The sequence below is a fragment of the Bactrocera dorsalis genome, chromosome 2 (genome assembly GCF_023373825.1).
Source record: "Bactrocera dorsalis isolate Fly_Bdor chromosome 2, ASM2337382v1, whole genome shotgun sequence".
Lineage (NCBI taxonomy): Eukaryota > Metazoa > Arthropoda > Insecta > Diptera > Tephritidae > Bactrocera > Bactrocera dorsalis.
The window spans coordinates 81,045,079-81,062,685 of NC_064304.1; the positions used below are offsets into that span (position 1 = coordinate 81,045,079).

The 17,607-nt window shown below is 38.5% G+C and overlaps 1 protein-coding gene across 1 annotated transcript; it reads left to right on the top strand.

The window, feature by feature from the left end:
- Positions 1-4,444: 4,444 nt before the first annotated feature.
- On the top strand, positions 4,445-9,752 carry LOC105226611 (uncharacterized). The gene is made up of 8 exons (XM_011205578.4): positions 4,445-4,959; positions 5,475-5,893; positions 5,961-6,198; positions 7,458-7,724; positions 7,782-8,108; positions 8,177-8,412; positions 8,465-8,572; positions 8,633-9,752. Exons 1-8 carry the CDS (start codon positions 4,656-4,658, stop codon positions 9,557-9,559), a joined length of 2,826 nt encoding a protein of 941 aa, XP_011203880.2. The 5' UTR covers positions 4,445-4,655; the 3' UTR covers positions 9,560-9,752.
- Positions 9,753-17,607: the final 7,855 nt, after the last annotated feature.

Here is a 17,607-nt window from a genome sequence, read left to right on the forward strand (position 1 = left end):
ACGTCTAATAAGAGAATAAGTTTTAAAGGATTGAATTTATTTTTAATAAATAACACTTTTGAAATACTTTGACGTTCTACACATATTTTTGTATGCGGTAACTTAGCTTAATAATATTTCCGAAAAATATCTTGTCACGCGATGTGTAATGTTGGTACAAACGGATATAAGTTGCTTTAATATAATAATTCGTTTTGCATTTCATTTCTTTTATACTAAAGTTAAAATTTAAGTGAGAGTCCGCGTTAACGCTGAGCGGTAAAAGACGCGTCGTTGAACGCCTGTATTTAGGTACACAAGTTAGTTTTCAAGCAAATTCTAGAAACGTATGCTAGTTTTGATAGCCGTCACTTGCTGAGTGGATTGTTATACTTACCGATTTTGGTGACTTCGGATTGGTTAACAACAAAAAATTAAAATAACAGTTATTATGACGAGTTACCGATTTTTATTAAACAAAAAATAGGAATATTAAAACATATTTTCATTGAAAAATATTTATTTTACACTAAAATAGCTTATTAACTATTTTAATGAATTCTATGTTTACAGTAAAGCGTGCCTGAATCTTCATACTATAAAAAATCATAATTTGCTCTTAAAGTAAGCATTTTCGACACACACGATTGGAGTTTGTACATTTATGTTGTATATGGCCTTTTTAATGAGTTGTATGCTATTCGGATTGACAAATCAACACTGTAAATTAAAAAAACTCTTTATTTCACAACTCGTCTACACTATAGCTGTTTACTCTTAGCACTGACTGATTACGTTGGCGCTGCCACGGCTTATATAGCCACGCACTTCTCGCTGATGCCGACGTGTCCTTCTAGAATATCGCGTCTGGTAGAACATACGGCTATAGCCTCCTTCTAGAATATCGCGTCTGGAAATTACCAGAACATACGGCTATACGGCGCCAGACGCAAGCAGACAGTCGCGGCGCCAGACTCAGCAATTGTTTAACTAGACGAGCAGACAGTGTGGCGCCAGATGTCTACAACAAGACAAATGCTATTCCATATACCTACAGCTATTGTTCATAATCAGGGATGCATATAGTAATACAAATACAACTTAATACTACTTTTTGTAACACTGCCCTCCACTAAAGCCTAATCGTCCCGATTAGGCACAAATCCTCTTGAACCAAATGGGGCGAGCCCAAATGTACTACTTTCATTTTACATCGTGCTTTCCCATTTCTTTGTATGCGGTATACCACGTCATTAAGTCGTTTCATCACCATATAGGGTCCTTCCCAGGCTGTCTGCAATTTCGGGGACAAGCCTTTCTTTCGAAGTGGATTGTACAACAGGACCAGATCACCTTCTTCAAAACCTTTTGAATTTGCCGCTTGATTGAACCGGTCCTTCATCTTATTGCTCATCAGATGCGTATGCTGTCTTTACCATTAGATGCAATTCATTCATTTCATCCTTTAAGGCAGAACAATAATCTCCATCATTTCTTACAGCTGTAGGATTCGTACCAAACTTAAGATCAGCAGGGAGTCGCAGATCAGATCCGAAAATAATCTTTGCTGGCGTGTAACCAGTTGTCTCGTGCTTCGCTGAACGATACGCCAGCAGGAACATCTGGATGCACTTGTCCCAATTCTGTTGGTCTTTATCAACGATTTTCCGCAGATGTTCTTCGAGCGTTCGGTTGAATCTCTCTACCATCCCATCTGATTGTGGGTGTAACGCTGTTGTCCGTGTCTTGTGGATGCCCAATAATGTACAGACTTCTTGGAAAATGGAAGATTCGAAATTCCTGCCTTGATCTGAGTGTAATTCGACGGGCACTCCGAACCTTGTTATCCAATTTTCTACAAACGCTTCGGCTACTGTCTTCGCTTCCTGGTTTGGTAAGGCATATACTTCTGGCCATTTACTGAAATAGTCCATGACAACCAGTAGATATTTGTTTCCGGCCGTACTGGTTGGGAACGGACCTGCAATATCCATTGCGACTCGTTCAAATGGTGATCCCACGTTGTACTGTTGTAGCCTACCGCGACTTTTGGCTTTAGGACCTTTAGCTGCCATGCACTCTACGCAATTACTTATCCATTCTGCTATGGAATCTCGACAACCGATCCAGTAGAACCGTTGTTTAATCTTCTCTATAGTTTTTGTTATTCCAAGGTGCCCTCCACTAGGTCCATTGTGATATTCTTTCAATACTTTTGGGATCATGGACTTCGGTACTATGATCAGCAGACGAGAATGTTTGCCATCTTCGCTTTCCCAGGTACGATGAAGGTATCCATTAACGAGGTTTATGCTGTTCCATTGGGCCCAATATGCTTTTGCCGTTGGACTCTCGCTACTTATTTGTTCCTTTGGTGGTCGTACCCCATTTTCTTTGGCTATTATCAGCTTTGCAAGATCAGGGTCCTCCAGCTGATTGATTCTGATGCGGTGAGGAGTCCAATCATCTTCAGGTTCTATATTCAGTAATCGCACGTCGATTATACCTTCTTTTCCTTCTGATTTGGAGCAATGTTTACATTCCGGTGGACAAGGGCGACGCGATAATGCATCCGCATTTTTGTGGTGAATCCTCTTTCGGTGTTCTGTTGGTTGGTTCCGTTTTGATGGGTTTACTTTTATCTTGCAATTTCGGGCAAAGTGACCCGCTTTTCTACAGTTGAAACATCTGCCTGTTGTATTTACTCGCTGTGCAGCAATTGTCTTCAGAGTCTTCAATATTTCTTCCATCAGCGCCGGTTGTTCCATTTCAACCCTTTGTACTTTGTGTGCTGGTTTACTTAGTAGGGAAGCTGTTTCCTGTGTGAGGGCGTGCGAAACCGTTTCAGCAAACGTTCTTTTTGGCAATGCATATGTGGCGCGTTTGGTGTCCACATCACGAATTCCATTTATGAAACATTGAATTTTTACCCTCTCAATGTAATCCACAGGTGCATCTGCATTTGCCAAATGAGCCAGTCGTTCTATTTCAGTTGCGAACTCTTGCAATGACTCGTTCATTTTCTGACCCCTATTTTGCAGTTCGATCTGGTATATTTGTTTCCGGTGCTCACTACCATATCGTCTTTCTATCGCACTCATCAATGCCTCATAGTTGTCCCGTTCACAGTCTGGAATAGTCTGAAGGATTTCTGCCGCAGGCCCTTTCAATGATACAAACAAGGACGCCACTTTGTCCGCTGCATTCCAGTTATTGGCCATTGCTGTCTTTTCAAACTGAAGTTTGAAAATTTGAAATGGAATACTTCCATCGAATGTGGGTGCCTTCAATCTTTGATTATTTATTGATGGTGCAGGGCCATGTAGTTGCAGTTCTCGCACACGATTACTTAACTGAAGAACTTCTGATTTTAAATTTTCTTCGTCGTTTTTTAAAGTGCTTAATTCGTCTTCAAATTTTGAAAATTTCTCTTGCACTTGTGTATTATTTTCTGTAATCTGTTGTGCCAAACGCTTTTCTAACTGCGTATTATTTTCAGTCATTTGTTGTGTAAGGCGAGACTCTAACTGTGATGTATTTTCAGCTATTTGCGTTATTTGCTGTGCCAGACGATTTTCTGTTTGCACTACATTCTCGGCTATTTGCTGTGCCAGACGATTTTCTGTTTGCACTGCATTTTCTGTTATTTGTGATATATTTTCAGCTATTATTTGCTTAAAAGCCACTAACAGCATGTTCATGTCTGCACTTGATGATGTTCGTTGTTCTTCTACTTTTTCTTCTACCTTTGTAGAAGTTTCTGGCCCATTAAATTCGAACTCGTCCACATTAATTCCATCCGCTTCCATTGCTTCACGTAATCGTGCCTGCAGATCCGCCTTTTGCCCGCTTATCGGCAAATTACGCTCCTCCAGTTTTTTTTTTAATTGCTGAATTCTCAATTCTCCGAATTTAACCATCTTGAATTTGGATTATTTGACAATCCCACTTCTGACACCAATTGTTACGAATTTACTCTTGCTAGTTTACTTTGTTAGGTTCGTATCTCTGGATTGACAAATAAAATCAACACTGTTTAATTTAATTCAACAACTCTTTATTTCACAACTCGTCTACACTATAGCTGTTTACTCTTAGCACTGACTGATTACGTTGGCGCTGCCACGGCTTATATAGCCACGCACTTCTCGCTGATGCCGACGTGTCCTTCTAGAATATCGCGTCTGGAAATTACCAGAACATACGGCTATAGCCACGCACTTCTCGCTGATGCCGACGTGTCCTTCTAGAATATCGCGTCTGGAAATTACCAGAACATACGGCTATACGGCGCCAGACGCAAGCAGACAGTCGCGGCGCCAGACTCAGCAATTGTTTAACTAGACGAGCAGACAGTGTGGCGCCAGATGTCTACAACAAGACAAATGCTATTCCATATACCTACAGCTATTGTTCATAATCAGGATGCATATGTTTGTACATTTATGTTGTATATGGCCTTTTTAATGAGTTGTATGCTATTCGGAGACTTTGAGGCACTTGTGGAATTTCGATTAATATCCCAAAAATAAAATTATCGATTGGCATTTTTAATTCCTAAATATTTTTGCAAAAGCACCGTTACGTTTTGGGATAAATTGGCGTCGTTTTACAATTGTCCGGATTATTAATTACGTGGGTTTATTAAATATATTTGAAGAGTTTGAACCTAAACAATGCCTGCGAGTTCAAAAATCGATAAAGTCGTAGGTGGCGGAATTGTGGAAAAATTGAGGGCCCGGAAAACTGCACAAATATGCAAAAAACGTCCAACTAAAGTAGACGTGAATAGCCAATTACAACGTAGTAGAGGCGTAATTGTGACAATGTCCGTTGAACAAAGCGGTGGAATATCGTTAAAAACCCCTGGAGGTGTTGCAACGTCCCACTCGAGAAAAATATCAACAACTTCTGCATTATTCAGTCCTATGGGTGTTTCTTTTGGGGTTGTATGTGAGAGTACAACAGAAAATAAAGAAGGTAAGCAATTTATGGCATAGATAATTAATATTTTAATAATAACTATTAATTAAATTTTTAAAAGTAATGATTAAAATGGTTGTTTTGGAAGTAGAGGCTTTTCCTATCCAAAAACAGATCAGATTTTCTTAGAAAACTCACTATTAGGACAAATTAAAAAAAATAATCTGGAAAAAAGAAAAACGTACCATGAGAATTGACATGGTATAAGTATAGTATGTACATACGCTTGTATTACTGTTAAAGCAGTGTAAGGGCTAATTTTATGAATTTAATACCAAATATCATTTGACATTAAAATAACTTATATAATATTGTAAGTAGAGTATTTTTAGGCCCGATTTCAGAAAAATTTCTTGAAAATACATATTTAATAATGTCAATGAAAGTAATTCTATATTTGGTTTACCATTTACTATCAACATCGATCGCAAATTCGAAACTAGTTATTTTTTATTATGTAAATAAATAATTTTAAGTGTAAATTTTAAGTTTTGTGTTAATTTGTTTTGCAGTGATAGTGGATATGAAAAATTGCCTGAAGGACAATGCAAAAATTGCAACGGATCAGGTTAATTTAGTTCCAGAAATTAAAATACCATTGAAGACAAATTCCAAGCCATTAATCTTCCAATTTCGAAAGGATTTAAGTTTTTTGAGGGAACAACAGATAGAAAAATTATCTGAATTTAATGTTAAAAGTATTCAACAATTGTTGAGTATACCATTTGGGAAATTGCTTGAATTAAAACTCAGTAACAAACAATTCCAGTTACTTATAGCTTTAGTAAAAAATGAAATGCGGGACAAAAAAATTCCCAAAGAAGCGCAGCCATTAAAAGCTGTAGCAGAGGAATTGGACAAATTGGACGCAAATGACGATGATGATGAGAAACCATTAGTAATAGATGAAAGCCTCTCCACTATTTATGAGGTAATACATACTTTATCGTATTATAATATTAGATTAAATGAAAATTTAAATATTAAAATTTTTGTAGAATAAAAACGTATCAAATATTAAAGAAGAACGCAGCTTAGAAGCTATTGAGGAATGTTTTACTCAAATTCGCAGTGTCAAAGTGCCTCAATCACGAGCTGCCCTAAAAGAAGTACGATCGGAGTTAACTGAAATTATTTCGGAATTGAATGTAAAAGAGAACAGGATATTGGATAATATACGTAATAAAAAGGATACAGTTAAATCAGCTGTTACCGAAGAAGACGTCACAACTACTAGTAAGACACTCCAAAGTAAACTTTAAACACAATCAGTAGAAGTAAATGTTTTCTGTGGTCCGCTTCATAGTGATCCGAGTAGGTGGGGCATGCAAAATAGTATCATGTAGGAAATGTTTGTCTGAGTCTTTATTGTGTTTAGGAGTTTAGTACAATACTTTGGTTTCACATATCTCATGATCTAAGATGAGGGGTGTTTGGAACGCCACTCACTGTGAGATGTCAGTTATGGTGTTAATAGCTACAAAGTGAAAGAAAAATTTTTAAATTGTGTTATTTCAGAACTAGGCGGAAAATACATATGTAGGTGTGTCAAAAGAATGTTAAGTGCCGAATTTGGTTGAAATCGGTCGACTAGGTCCAATCATCGATTGGAAGTAAAGTTATTGTGTTTAAGAGTCAGTATGTTTGTGTTATCGGTGCGAAAACGAGCTTCGAACAAAGAGCCAACATGAAATTTTGTTTTAAAAAGGGTAAAACTTTTACCGAAACGTTTCAATTTATGAAACAAGTTTATGATGATGATTGCCTATCCCGTAGCAGAGTGCACGAGTGGTTTCAACGTTTTCTAAGTGGTCGTGAGGACATAAATGTCGATAAACATGTGGGCCAATCAAAATCCGTGATCACCGGAAATTCCATCGAAACTGTGCGGGAATTCATCAAAAATCAGCCGAAATCATCATTGAAATTCATGGAAATGGAATTGAACATCTCCAAAATATCGATTTATCGCATTTTGACCGAACATTTGGGCTTATGAAAGGTGTGTGCACGGTTTATTCCGCACAAATTGACTGACGACCAAAAATTGCTCGGAATCCAACATTCTATTCGACGCTTGTGACCGATTATTTGACTAAAAATCAAATTTTTACCATTAACTGCTCCCCGTATTCACCTGATATGACACCATGCGACTTCTTTTTTTTTTCGAAAAAATGCAGACGTAGATGCCACTCAAAAGGCTTGCACCGGCATACTGGAAGTCATATCGGCCAACGAGCTAAAACACTCGTTGGATATGCTTTTGTACCGTGCAAAAAGCTGTATTGAAGCAGAAGGAGACTATTTTGAATATAATAAATTGATTTTGATGAAAAACACCATTTGTTATATTTTTTTTAAGCCATGTTTACTTTGGAACGCATTTTGTATAACTCCATATCTATCTCGATTATTTTGAGGTGATAGAAACAACCATTAGGTGCAAAATATTGGCAGAAAACAACTAGTAAGTCTTTCCACCCCTATTTCAGCGACACCAACAAATCCAAATCTACAACCGACAGTTATGATCAGAAAATTACCAACTCCGTTAAGGAAGCAGAAATTGAATGTGGATGCAGACAGTACGACAAATCTTGATCTTACTTTTTCCAATGAAAGCGAAGTGAAAACTGTAGCCAATGTAGCTGATGCTAAGAAACCTAGGTCGGCACCGGTCCAGAAAAAAGCAAAGAAACGTAATATGAAGGTTATGAATTTAATGGAGGGTAAAAGTAACGTAGACCAAGAAAAATTCGGTAAATTATTTACTAAAACTATTGGAACAATTTGCTAAATATGAGAATACCTTTCAGATATATCAGAAAATGCAGACGTACATATTTCCGGAGTGTCGGATGTTAAGAAAGAATGCGTCGACGAACGCCAATCTAAAGTGTTGGAAGACAGATTTGAGCTTATGTCAAAGATTCCTTCGTTTGAGTCTCCTCTACTTACGTCAAAGAAAATCGAAATTGTGAAGTGTGACGATAGTGGTGTTGTATTGGATGAGTCTATAAAATTTAACAATGAAAAGGTTTGCGTTCAAGACAAACATTCAAAGGTTCCAGTGCTGACTAATGATTTAGACACTAGTGCTAATGATCAAGGAAGCAATGAATCACATGGTTCGCAGTGCGAAGGTACGACTTAATACATAAGTATGAACTTCAAACCGAAACCATTTTTTTAACATAAATTATTTAAGTAGATAATTTTGAAGGACCAATAATCTCAGCAAAGCGACGAATTGAGTTCGACGCAAAGACAAACGATGAAAGTGGTAAATTTAGTACCTATGACACAGGCACGGTGGTAACAATTTCCAATACACCCTTGTCACCCATATCTAATGACATTATGAGTCCAATAAATCCAAATTTCTTCTCCAATGATTATAAACCAGCTTTGGAAATCAATGGTCACTGTACAGGAATTGTTTATTTGGTAGGTGTAGTTTTTGTTAAAGGATATTGTGAACTCATTGCTTTCTTTCTAGGTCAAGGAAATCGATGTATCAAATATTTCCATAAACAAACCAGATAATTTAGATATGTTATTGCGTTCTAATACCGTGGATCCCAGACTGTTGAAGTTTTTAAAAAAGGTACAGTTATTTGTATATATAATTGCAAATATTATATACTTTATTTCAATTATTCTTCAGGAAAACAGTGCCTTGCATTCTTCAGCAACATTTTGTGGCATCAATAAAGTTGTTCAAAGCGATCCCCGACGTTCGAGCAGCGTTTACAATGCGGACACGTTTTTAAAACAAAATAACCAAGACTTATCTCAGCCAACGCCCAATATGCTTCTGTACGGTTGCTTGCAGCGTTCCCCATGGTATCAGTCCCTTATGTCTACTATGAAAATACAAATCAATCAAACTATTTCGATATTGGTGCGCGCTATCAATAATTTTCAAAAAATTCGTTTGAGTGATCCGTATGCCGTTTTCGACATATTCAAAATTTATTGCGCCGGCGAGTTGTTGGAAATTTTGGAAAACCTTGGACTTTTCGTTGATGTTAACGGTGTCATTTATGAAAAGAAAAATATGTCAAGTTATGGGGGTCGATCATACGGTTGTGCGTCCGTTGTTAATGCCACATACAGTTTCATACAACCGGTGGAGCCACAGTCTGTCACAGTACAACAACAAATGCACTCTTTTACTTCTCCAGCGACAAATTTTTCTGCCTCGCCTACAACATTTCAACCGTCTGCATCATTCATAAGCTGCTATATTGATTCGCCTCGGGTCGCAACGAATAAGTCTCCACAAATGCCGCAACCGTATTTACGTCGTTCAAAACCTTCACCATACCGTGCTCCATTACCATCGGTACCACCTCGACGTCACTGCGGCCTCAAGGTGCCCTATGCATGTAATGCTGCACCAACTCGTTCATCGTTATCGCCTGTAAAACTCCAGCCGCGTTGCTCGGACTCTGAGGAGGAAAATTGGGACTTAGATGAAAATATCAAATCATCGACACCTCTAAAACCTTCACTTAGTCCATGTTCTGCCAATGATTACGAGCATAGCTCCTCGAAATATGCGAACGGCAATCATAAGGAGAGTTGGTAATGACATTTTAACCCTAGGATATTCCAGTCATTGAATTGCTTATTAATTTAATTTTAATTTTCATGTTCAGTTATCGCTTTAACTTTTGTCTTAACTGAAATTATCAGAATTATTAGTAAAGGAGTTCTCTTATGTAACGTTTTGTACAGGATACAGTTTCATTTAAATGAGTTAAAATAAATCGTAAATCGAATCGGTATGAAAGTTTGAAATGTTTATCTTCGAACAGATAGATCGCCGTACTCACGAGAACAGACCATAATTCTTTTACATGGCAGTAGGTCTGTAACATGTTTCCAAAAATATTGGTAAGTGTTCTCTGCCGCTATAACAATAACAAAGTTCGACAACTCGAACCTTCAAGAATTCAAAAAGTGACACATAAAAAAGTTTGTTTAGAAGAACAACAACAACAACGTAATTCTGTGAGCTCGTGGCGGATAAGTGTCATGGTGTCACGGGTGTAATCGAACTTTTGATACTTTTGCAAATGTATGGATTAAAACCAGGGAAGTTCCTTCAGGTACATAAAGCGTGTTAGTTATAAATCTAATAAATCGACCAACTTTTTGGTGAAGTCAGCTAAAGTTACTGTGGTTCAAATCTTCGGTACCTAGGGGATGTAACAGTTTTTTGTTGGATTTGGACAGTTTTTGACCATAAGGTGGCTTACTCTAAAGGCATTATTCGTACAAAGTTTTATCCCGTTACGTTAATTGCTTCTTGATTTGTACACTCGAAAGGAAAGAATCAGATGGAATTTAAAATTGAGTTATATGAGAAGTAGGTGTGGTAGTAGATCGATTTCGCCCATTTTCACACCGTAAGATAAAAAGGTCAAGGGATGCATACTACATACCAAATTTTGGTTAAAATCGACTTGCTCCTGTTATCCCTTGTGCCAAACTACATTCCTATCAGGGGTGTTGTGGAATCTGATAGTTGTAATGAGAATTAAAGCCGATAAAAAGTAGTAAGTGTTATGAATTCAGATATTATTGATTTGATGTTCGAAACAGAGTTTGTATCGGTTTTGGGTGTCATCGAAATCAATTTTAACGATTTTGATATCAGAAATACAGCAAGAAGATAATCGCTAATAAATTTGAATATTGTGTTGTTATTTTGATGTGCTGTTAGACGATTAAAGTAAGAAAGTTGTTTTAAGTTAAGAAATTTATTTATTTTTTTTTACGAATTAAATGACTTCATTTTTATAAGGGAAACCGGGGTCCAAATGTGGCTCTATGACATTTAACACCATAGGATATGCGTATTTATTTAGTCGATAATTCCCCGATTCCCTGGGACATTAAGTGGGTTAGAGCGCAAACAGCGGAAAACGTAAACCCGTGGCTCTTATCAGCTGATAAGCTGATACGACCTATCTGATAAGATAAGTCTTATGGGAGCGAAATGTCATGGACAAGATGATACGAAACTCTTTGATTCGAGAGAGAGCTGTCAAAACTCACATTTTATAGTTATAACATTTGCCAATGAAGTCATTGCTGAAAATATTAGATTGAGTATTTTATAATCATCTTTTGGGTATTTTTCAATTTTCACACTGCTATATTAATAAACATGAGAAACAAAAACAATTCATAAAAAATATCACAATTTGTATGCTAGTATATTTTTTTAATTAATGTAACAATTTAAAATAATAAATAAACAGGAAAATAAAACAATTCATAAAAAACATCACATATTCAAGAGAAATGTATTCAATACATATATGTATATACTTATATACTATAACTTAAAGTAATATTTACATATACATATCTACTTATATAAATGAAAATGAATTGTTGTGCGTTAGTCTGATTAAAACTCGAGAACGGCTGGTCCGATTGAGCTGATTTTGGTTTTAAAATGTTTGTCGTAGTCCAGGGTAGGTCTAAACGGTGAGCAAATATGGAAAAATTGTAAGTAGGATAGATTAAGACGACAATTCCATTTTTCCATATAAAAGTTGACCAAACTGTATGTACGCTCATAACTTTCATACGACTGAACCAAATTTGATAATTCTTGTTTCGTTCGTTGAGGCTCAAGGATGGTTTTTACGGAGAGAAACATTCAAATAATTGCCGGAAAACCACTAAAAAGAGCCCTTTTCTTTTTCTCATACAAACGAATGAATGTTTGTTCGTTAGTAACGCTAAGAGAACGGCTGAACCAATATTGATGAAATTTTCAGAGGTTGTTCGTTGTGGATCAAGGAAGGTTTAGAAATAAAAATATCTTATACTTTTCATGAAAAGTCGGAAAATTGGATGATTCCAAAAAGTAACATTTTTCCATACAATTTTTTTTAAATTTTTGTTTGTTTTGTTTTTCAATATTTTTATTTGTAAATTATTTGAATAGTTCAATTTCGGTCGCTTGCTTTTTTATTCCGGCTATTCAAAAGAAAAATTATTGAAAATTATTCAGTAAAAACTTTACGTGTGTTTCACACAAAGAGGTCAATTGTAGATTGAAATTTGTTACGAAGCCACCAAGAGGTCGCCCTAATATCCATCAAAATATGGCAGCCCAACACAAGGCAAGCCAAGAAGTACTTCCAAGATGCGGTGACATACGTGCGGAATTATGGATCGCGGTAAATTAGCAAGTGATCGTCACGATGTCACAGCACGACTTTTCAAACAACTGTTACGATGTTTGATTGACTTTATCTTGAAGCAACGTACATGTGGTGCTGTTGGATGCTAATGTACTCTGTTGAGGGCAAAATAGAGGTTTTCCGCACACACACATTCTTCTTTCGATGATGGTTACACCAGATCAAATTGATGAAATCATTTCTCCGGAAATTCCTGATGTAGAGAAAGATCCAGAATAATATGAAGTGGTGGGAACCAATATGGTTCATGAACCTTGCGGACACTACATACAACCCTTTTTCGGTTTGTATGTCTGACAGTAAATGCACGAAACACTATCCACGTGCTTTTCTTTCGGAAATACAAACTGGAAATGATGGATATCAACTCTATCGGCGTCGCTTACCAGAAAACAGAACATTCAGCATTTAACTTAGAAGAGTGAATATCGAAGTTGACAACACATGGATCGTACTATATTCAGCACTATTGTCTAATTCATATTCAAAACTCATATCAATTTTAGTATTGCAGTTTGGTGAAATCGATAAAATACACTTGTAAGTACGTCACCAAAGGAAGCAGCATGGCAATAAAGCGCTTTGTTGGATATTTACTTTTGCAATTCTTGAACGTTTTCCGACTGTTGTGCGTCTCGCAGTTAATTTAAAGATGTAAAGTGTATTTCACCCCAGAGAATGCAGTATAGCCAGTGGAATCATCGCCAGCAACAAAGTTAATATTGACGAGTTTTTTCTCAACTTTCATCAGTGATCCGTTTGCGAGAACATTGCTCTATTCGGAAATACCTTGATATTATACATGGAATGCATCGTCGAAGAAATAGTTACGCAGAAAGTAAGGCCAACCAGTAGATTGACATCCAGGTGTCTTATCAACTAATGCATTAGGACGAATTTACACAATCCACCCGAAAAACGACGATTGTTTCTACCTTTGGTTGCTATTGATTAATGTACGCGGTTCAACTTTATTTGAGTCATTGCTTACTGTGAATGGTTCGATGTGTGTAAGTTTTGGAGAAGTAAGCCAGCAATTACAATTGCTGGAACACGTTAATCACTGGAATGAAAATGAAGTTGACATACTTTTCGATATAAACATCGACATTGCCAAAGACATTTTACATCGTCTTCGCTAAAAATTGGAAATGGTACAATTTCGGTTGATACTTCCGGTGGTTCGGTATCAATTCCATCTTCCCTTTATCAATTCACGAAAGATGAACTCATCACAAATGTTCGGACATTGGCCATATTATCGTAACTACGATTAGTTAAGTGCACGCGCAATGTTAGCTGCCAAAAATACCGATGTTGTTGACTTAAACTGGAAGATTCAAAGTCAAATTCCGAGAGACTTGCGCTCATACAAATCGATCGATCGTCGATCGATTGATAATGAAGACGACGCCGTGAATTATCCAGTGGTATTTCTAAATTCTTTGGACAGGCTTGGTATGCCACCGCATCATTTGTCTCTCAAAATAGGATCCGTCGTTATAATGTTTCGCAATCTTCATGCGCCGAAAGTGTGTTATGGAACCCGATTGATTGTGACGCACCTATCGAATACAAGGGGGAGAATGCTTGATTCTACGAATTCCTTTGAGGTCTAACGATTTCTCATTTAAGTTCAAACGTATTCCGTTTCCAGTGAAAATTGCATTTGAGATGTCAATCAACAGGACCTAAAGATAGTCGCATAGTGTGAGGCATAAATTTGGAAATGCTATGTTTTTCACACGGCCGTGGCGTGCTCACGAGTTGGAAAACCATCTTTTCTGTACACCGGAACAGAAATCAAAAAATGTTGTTTATAAAGCTGAGTTACATTGAAAAAAAAACAAAAAAATGAATTGATAAATTTAACTTTCTTTTCATTTCAAAATACACAATTTCACGCAGGGCAACGGGTGCGGGGTCAGCTAGTATTAGATATATATGCATTTCGACCACTCATTTCTTGATTTTTGGCATTTTCGATAAATTATACAAAATACTAAATTAAACACTTTAAAAATGCATATATAAATGCTAAAATGCAAAATTATTAATTAATTTTCATAAACATTTATTTTATCAAAACAGTTCAATGAAATTTCATTTTACACTGATTTTGTCAGTTAATTTTAGCGGTTTATTTATGGCATTCCGCCTTTTCTCATATCAACTGTTCGAAATTCCCTGATCTCCATCGCTGTCAAATGATCAGGGAAAGCGTTTGAGAGAAACATGAGAGCCAATGAGAGAGTTTCGTATCATTTTATCCATGGCTATGTAAGTGATTTCCCCTGCATAGGTTTGTGAGCTGGGTTTGGGATCCGCCACGTAAAAAAAATACCCCCAATGGAAAACCACCAACAGCCTCAGATGAGAGACCCCCCTTTTTATGACGACCATGGCAAACGAATTAAGGACTATGATTTGAGTGCATGCACCTGGAATGTCTGGTCCCTTAATTAGGAAGGTGCCGCTGCCCAGCTGGTTGATGTCCTCGTGAAAATAAAGGCTGACATCACCGCCGTCCAAGAAATGCGATGGACGGGACAAGGACAGAGACAAGTAGGTCCTTGTAGCATTTACTACAGTGGCCATATAAAGGAGCGCAAGTTTGGTGTGGGATTCGTGGTGGGAGAGAGACTCCGTCGCCGAGTACTATTATTCACTCCGGTGAATGAACGTCTAGCCACAATCCGCATCAAAGCGAGGTTCTTCAACATATCGCTGATTTGCGCCCACGCCCCGACGGAAGAGAAGGACGATATGACCAAAGATGCCTTTTATGTGTGCTTGGAGCGCACTTATGAGAAACGCCCCCGTTACGATGTCAAAATCGTGCTTGGCGACTTTAACGCAAGGGGGGGCAAAGAAGGCATTTTTGGCACTACGGTCGGTAAATTCAGCCTCCACGAGGAAACATCCCCAAATGGGTTGAGGCTGATCGACTTCGCCGGGGCCCGAAATATGGTCATCTATAGTACTAGATTCCAGCATAAGAAGATTCATCAAGCTACCTGGTAGTCTCCGGATCGAAAAACCACCAACCAGATCGATCATGTTGTGATCGCCGGAAGACACGTCTCCAGTGTTTTAGATGTGCGTGCGTTCCGAGGTCCTAACGTCGACTCGGACCACTATCTTGTTGCAGCCAAGATTCGCACCCTCCTCTGTGCAGCAAAAACCGCACGCCAACAAACACAAGGAAGGTTCGACGTCGAGAAGCTGCAATCACAACAGATAGCCGAACGATTTTCTACTCGGCTTGCACTCCTGCTCTCCGAGAGCACTCATCAACAACTCGGTATAAGGGAACTGTGGGATGATATTTCAAACCATTGGTTTTCGGAAAGTGCAAAAGAACAGCTGGTACGACGAGGAGTGCCGTTCGCAGCGGAGAGGAAACAGGCTGCCTACCTCGCAACGTTACGATCGACCACAACACGTGAGGGATGGGATAGATACCGAGAGTTGAGAGGGCTTACAGAAGGTTTCAAGACCGGAGCATTATCTTGTTGAACCCCCAAAGGTGATCTAGTCACCGATGTCCAGAGCATACTTAAATTATGGTGGGAATACTTCTCCAGCCTGTTAAATGGCAGTGATAGCACAACGCCGGGAGAAGGCGAACCCGATTCCCCAATCGATGACGATGAAGCAGACGTTTCATTACCCGACCATGAAGAAGTTCGAATAGCAATTGCCCGCCTGAAGAACAACAAAGCGGCAGGGGCCGACGGATTGCCGGCCGAGCTATTCAAACACGACGGCGAATGACTAATAAGGAAGATGCATCAACTTCTTTGTAAAATATGGTCGGACGAAAGCATGCCCAACGATTGGAATTTAAGTGTGCTATGCCCAATCCGTAAAAAAAGAGACCCCACAATCTGCTCCAACTACCGTGGGATAAGCCTCCTCAACATCGCATATAAGGTTCTATCGAGCATATTGTGTGAAAGATTAAAGCCCACCGCCAACAAACTGATTGGACCTTATCCGTGTGGCTTTAGACCCGGAAAATCAACAACCGTCCAGATATTCACCATGCGCCAAATCTTGGAAAAGACCCGTGAAAGGAGAATCGACAGACACCACCTCTTCGTCAATTTCAAAGCTGCTTTCGACACGAAAAGGAGCTGCTTTTATGCCGCGATGTCTGAATTTGGTATCCCCGCAAAACTAATACGGAGTGTACAGCTGCTGGAGTGTGCCGATGATATTGATATCATTGGCCTCAACACCCGCGACGTTAGTTCTGCTTTCTCCAGGCTGGACAAGGAAGCAAAGCAAATGGGTCTGGCAGTGAACGAGGGTAAGACGAAATATCTCCTGTCATCAAACAAACAGTCGTCGCACTCGCGACTTGGCTCTCACGTCACTGTTGACAGTCATCACTTTGAAGTTGTAGATAATTTCGTCTATTTAGGAACCAGTATTAATACCACCAACAATGTCAGCCTGGAAATCCAACGCAGGATTACTCTTGCCAACAGGTGCTACTTCGGACTGAGTAGGCAATTGAAAAGTAAAGTCCTCTCTCGACGAACAAAAACCAAACTCTATAAGTCGCTCATAATTCCCGTCCTGCTAAAGGGTGATTTTTTAAGAGCTTGATAACTTTTTTTAAAAAAAAAACGCATAAAATTTGCAAAATCTCATCGGTTCTTTATTTGAAACGTTAGATTGGTTCATGACATTTACTTTTTGAAGATAATTTCATTTAAATGTTGACCGCGGCTGCGTCTTAGGTGATCCATTCGGAAAATCCAATTTTGGGCAACTTTTTCGAGCATTTCGGCCGGAATAGCCCGAATTTCTTCGGAAATGTTGTCTTCTAAAGCTGGAATAGTTGCTGGCTTATTTCTGTAGACTTTAGACTTGACGTAGCCCCACAAAAAATAGTCTAAAGGCGTTAAATCGCATGATCTTGGTGGCCAACTTACGGGTCCATTTCTTGAGATGAATTGTTGTCCGAAGTTTTCCCTCAAAATGGCCATAGAATCGCGAGCTGTGTGGCATGTAGCGCCATCTTGTTGAAACCACATGTCAACCAAGTTCAGTTCTTCCATTTTTGGCAACAAAAAGTTTGTTAGCATCGAACGATAGCGATCGCCATTCACCGTAACGTTGCGTCCAACAGCATCTTTGAAAAAATACGGTCCAATGATTCCACCAGCGTACAAACCACACCAAACAGTGCATTTTTCGGGATGCATGGGCAGTTCTTGAACGGCTTCTGGTTGCTCTTCACCCCAAATGCGGCAATTTTGCTTATTTACGTAGCCATTCAACCAGAAATGAGCCTCATCGCTGAACAAAATTTGTCGGACGTAAAGCGCGAAACACATTTCGAACCGAACACTGATTTTGGTAATAAAATTCAATGATTTGCAAGCGTTGCTCGTTA

Excerpts from the sequence above, each read along its gene's own strand:
- LOC105226611 (XM_011205578.4), top strand. The coding sequence starts at position 4,656 with ATGCCTGCGAGTTCAAAAATCGATAAAGTCGTAGGTGGCGGAATTGTG. Across the intron at positions 4,960-5,474 it reads TACAACAGAAAATAAAGAAG|TGATAGTGGATATGAAAAAT; the intron begins GTAAGCAATTTA and ends TTTGTTTTGCAG. Across the intron at positions 8,573-8,632 it reads TGTTGAAGTTTTTAAAAAAG|GAAAACAGTGCCTTGCATTC; the intron begins GTACAGTTATTT and ends ATTATTCTTCAG.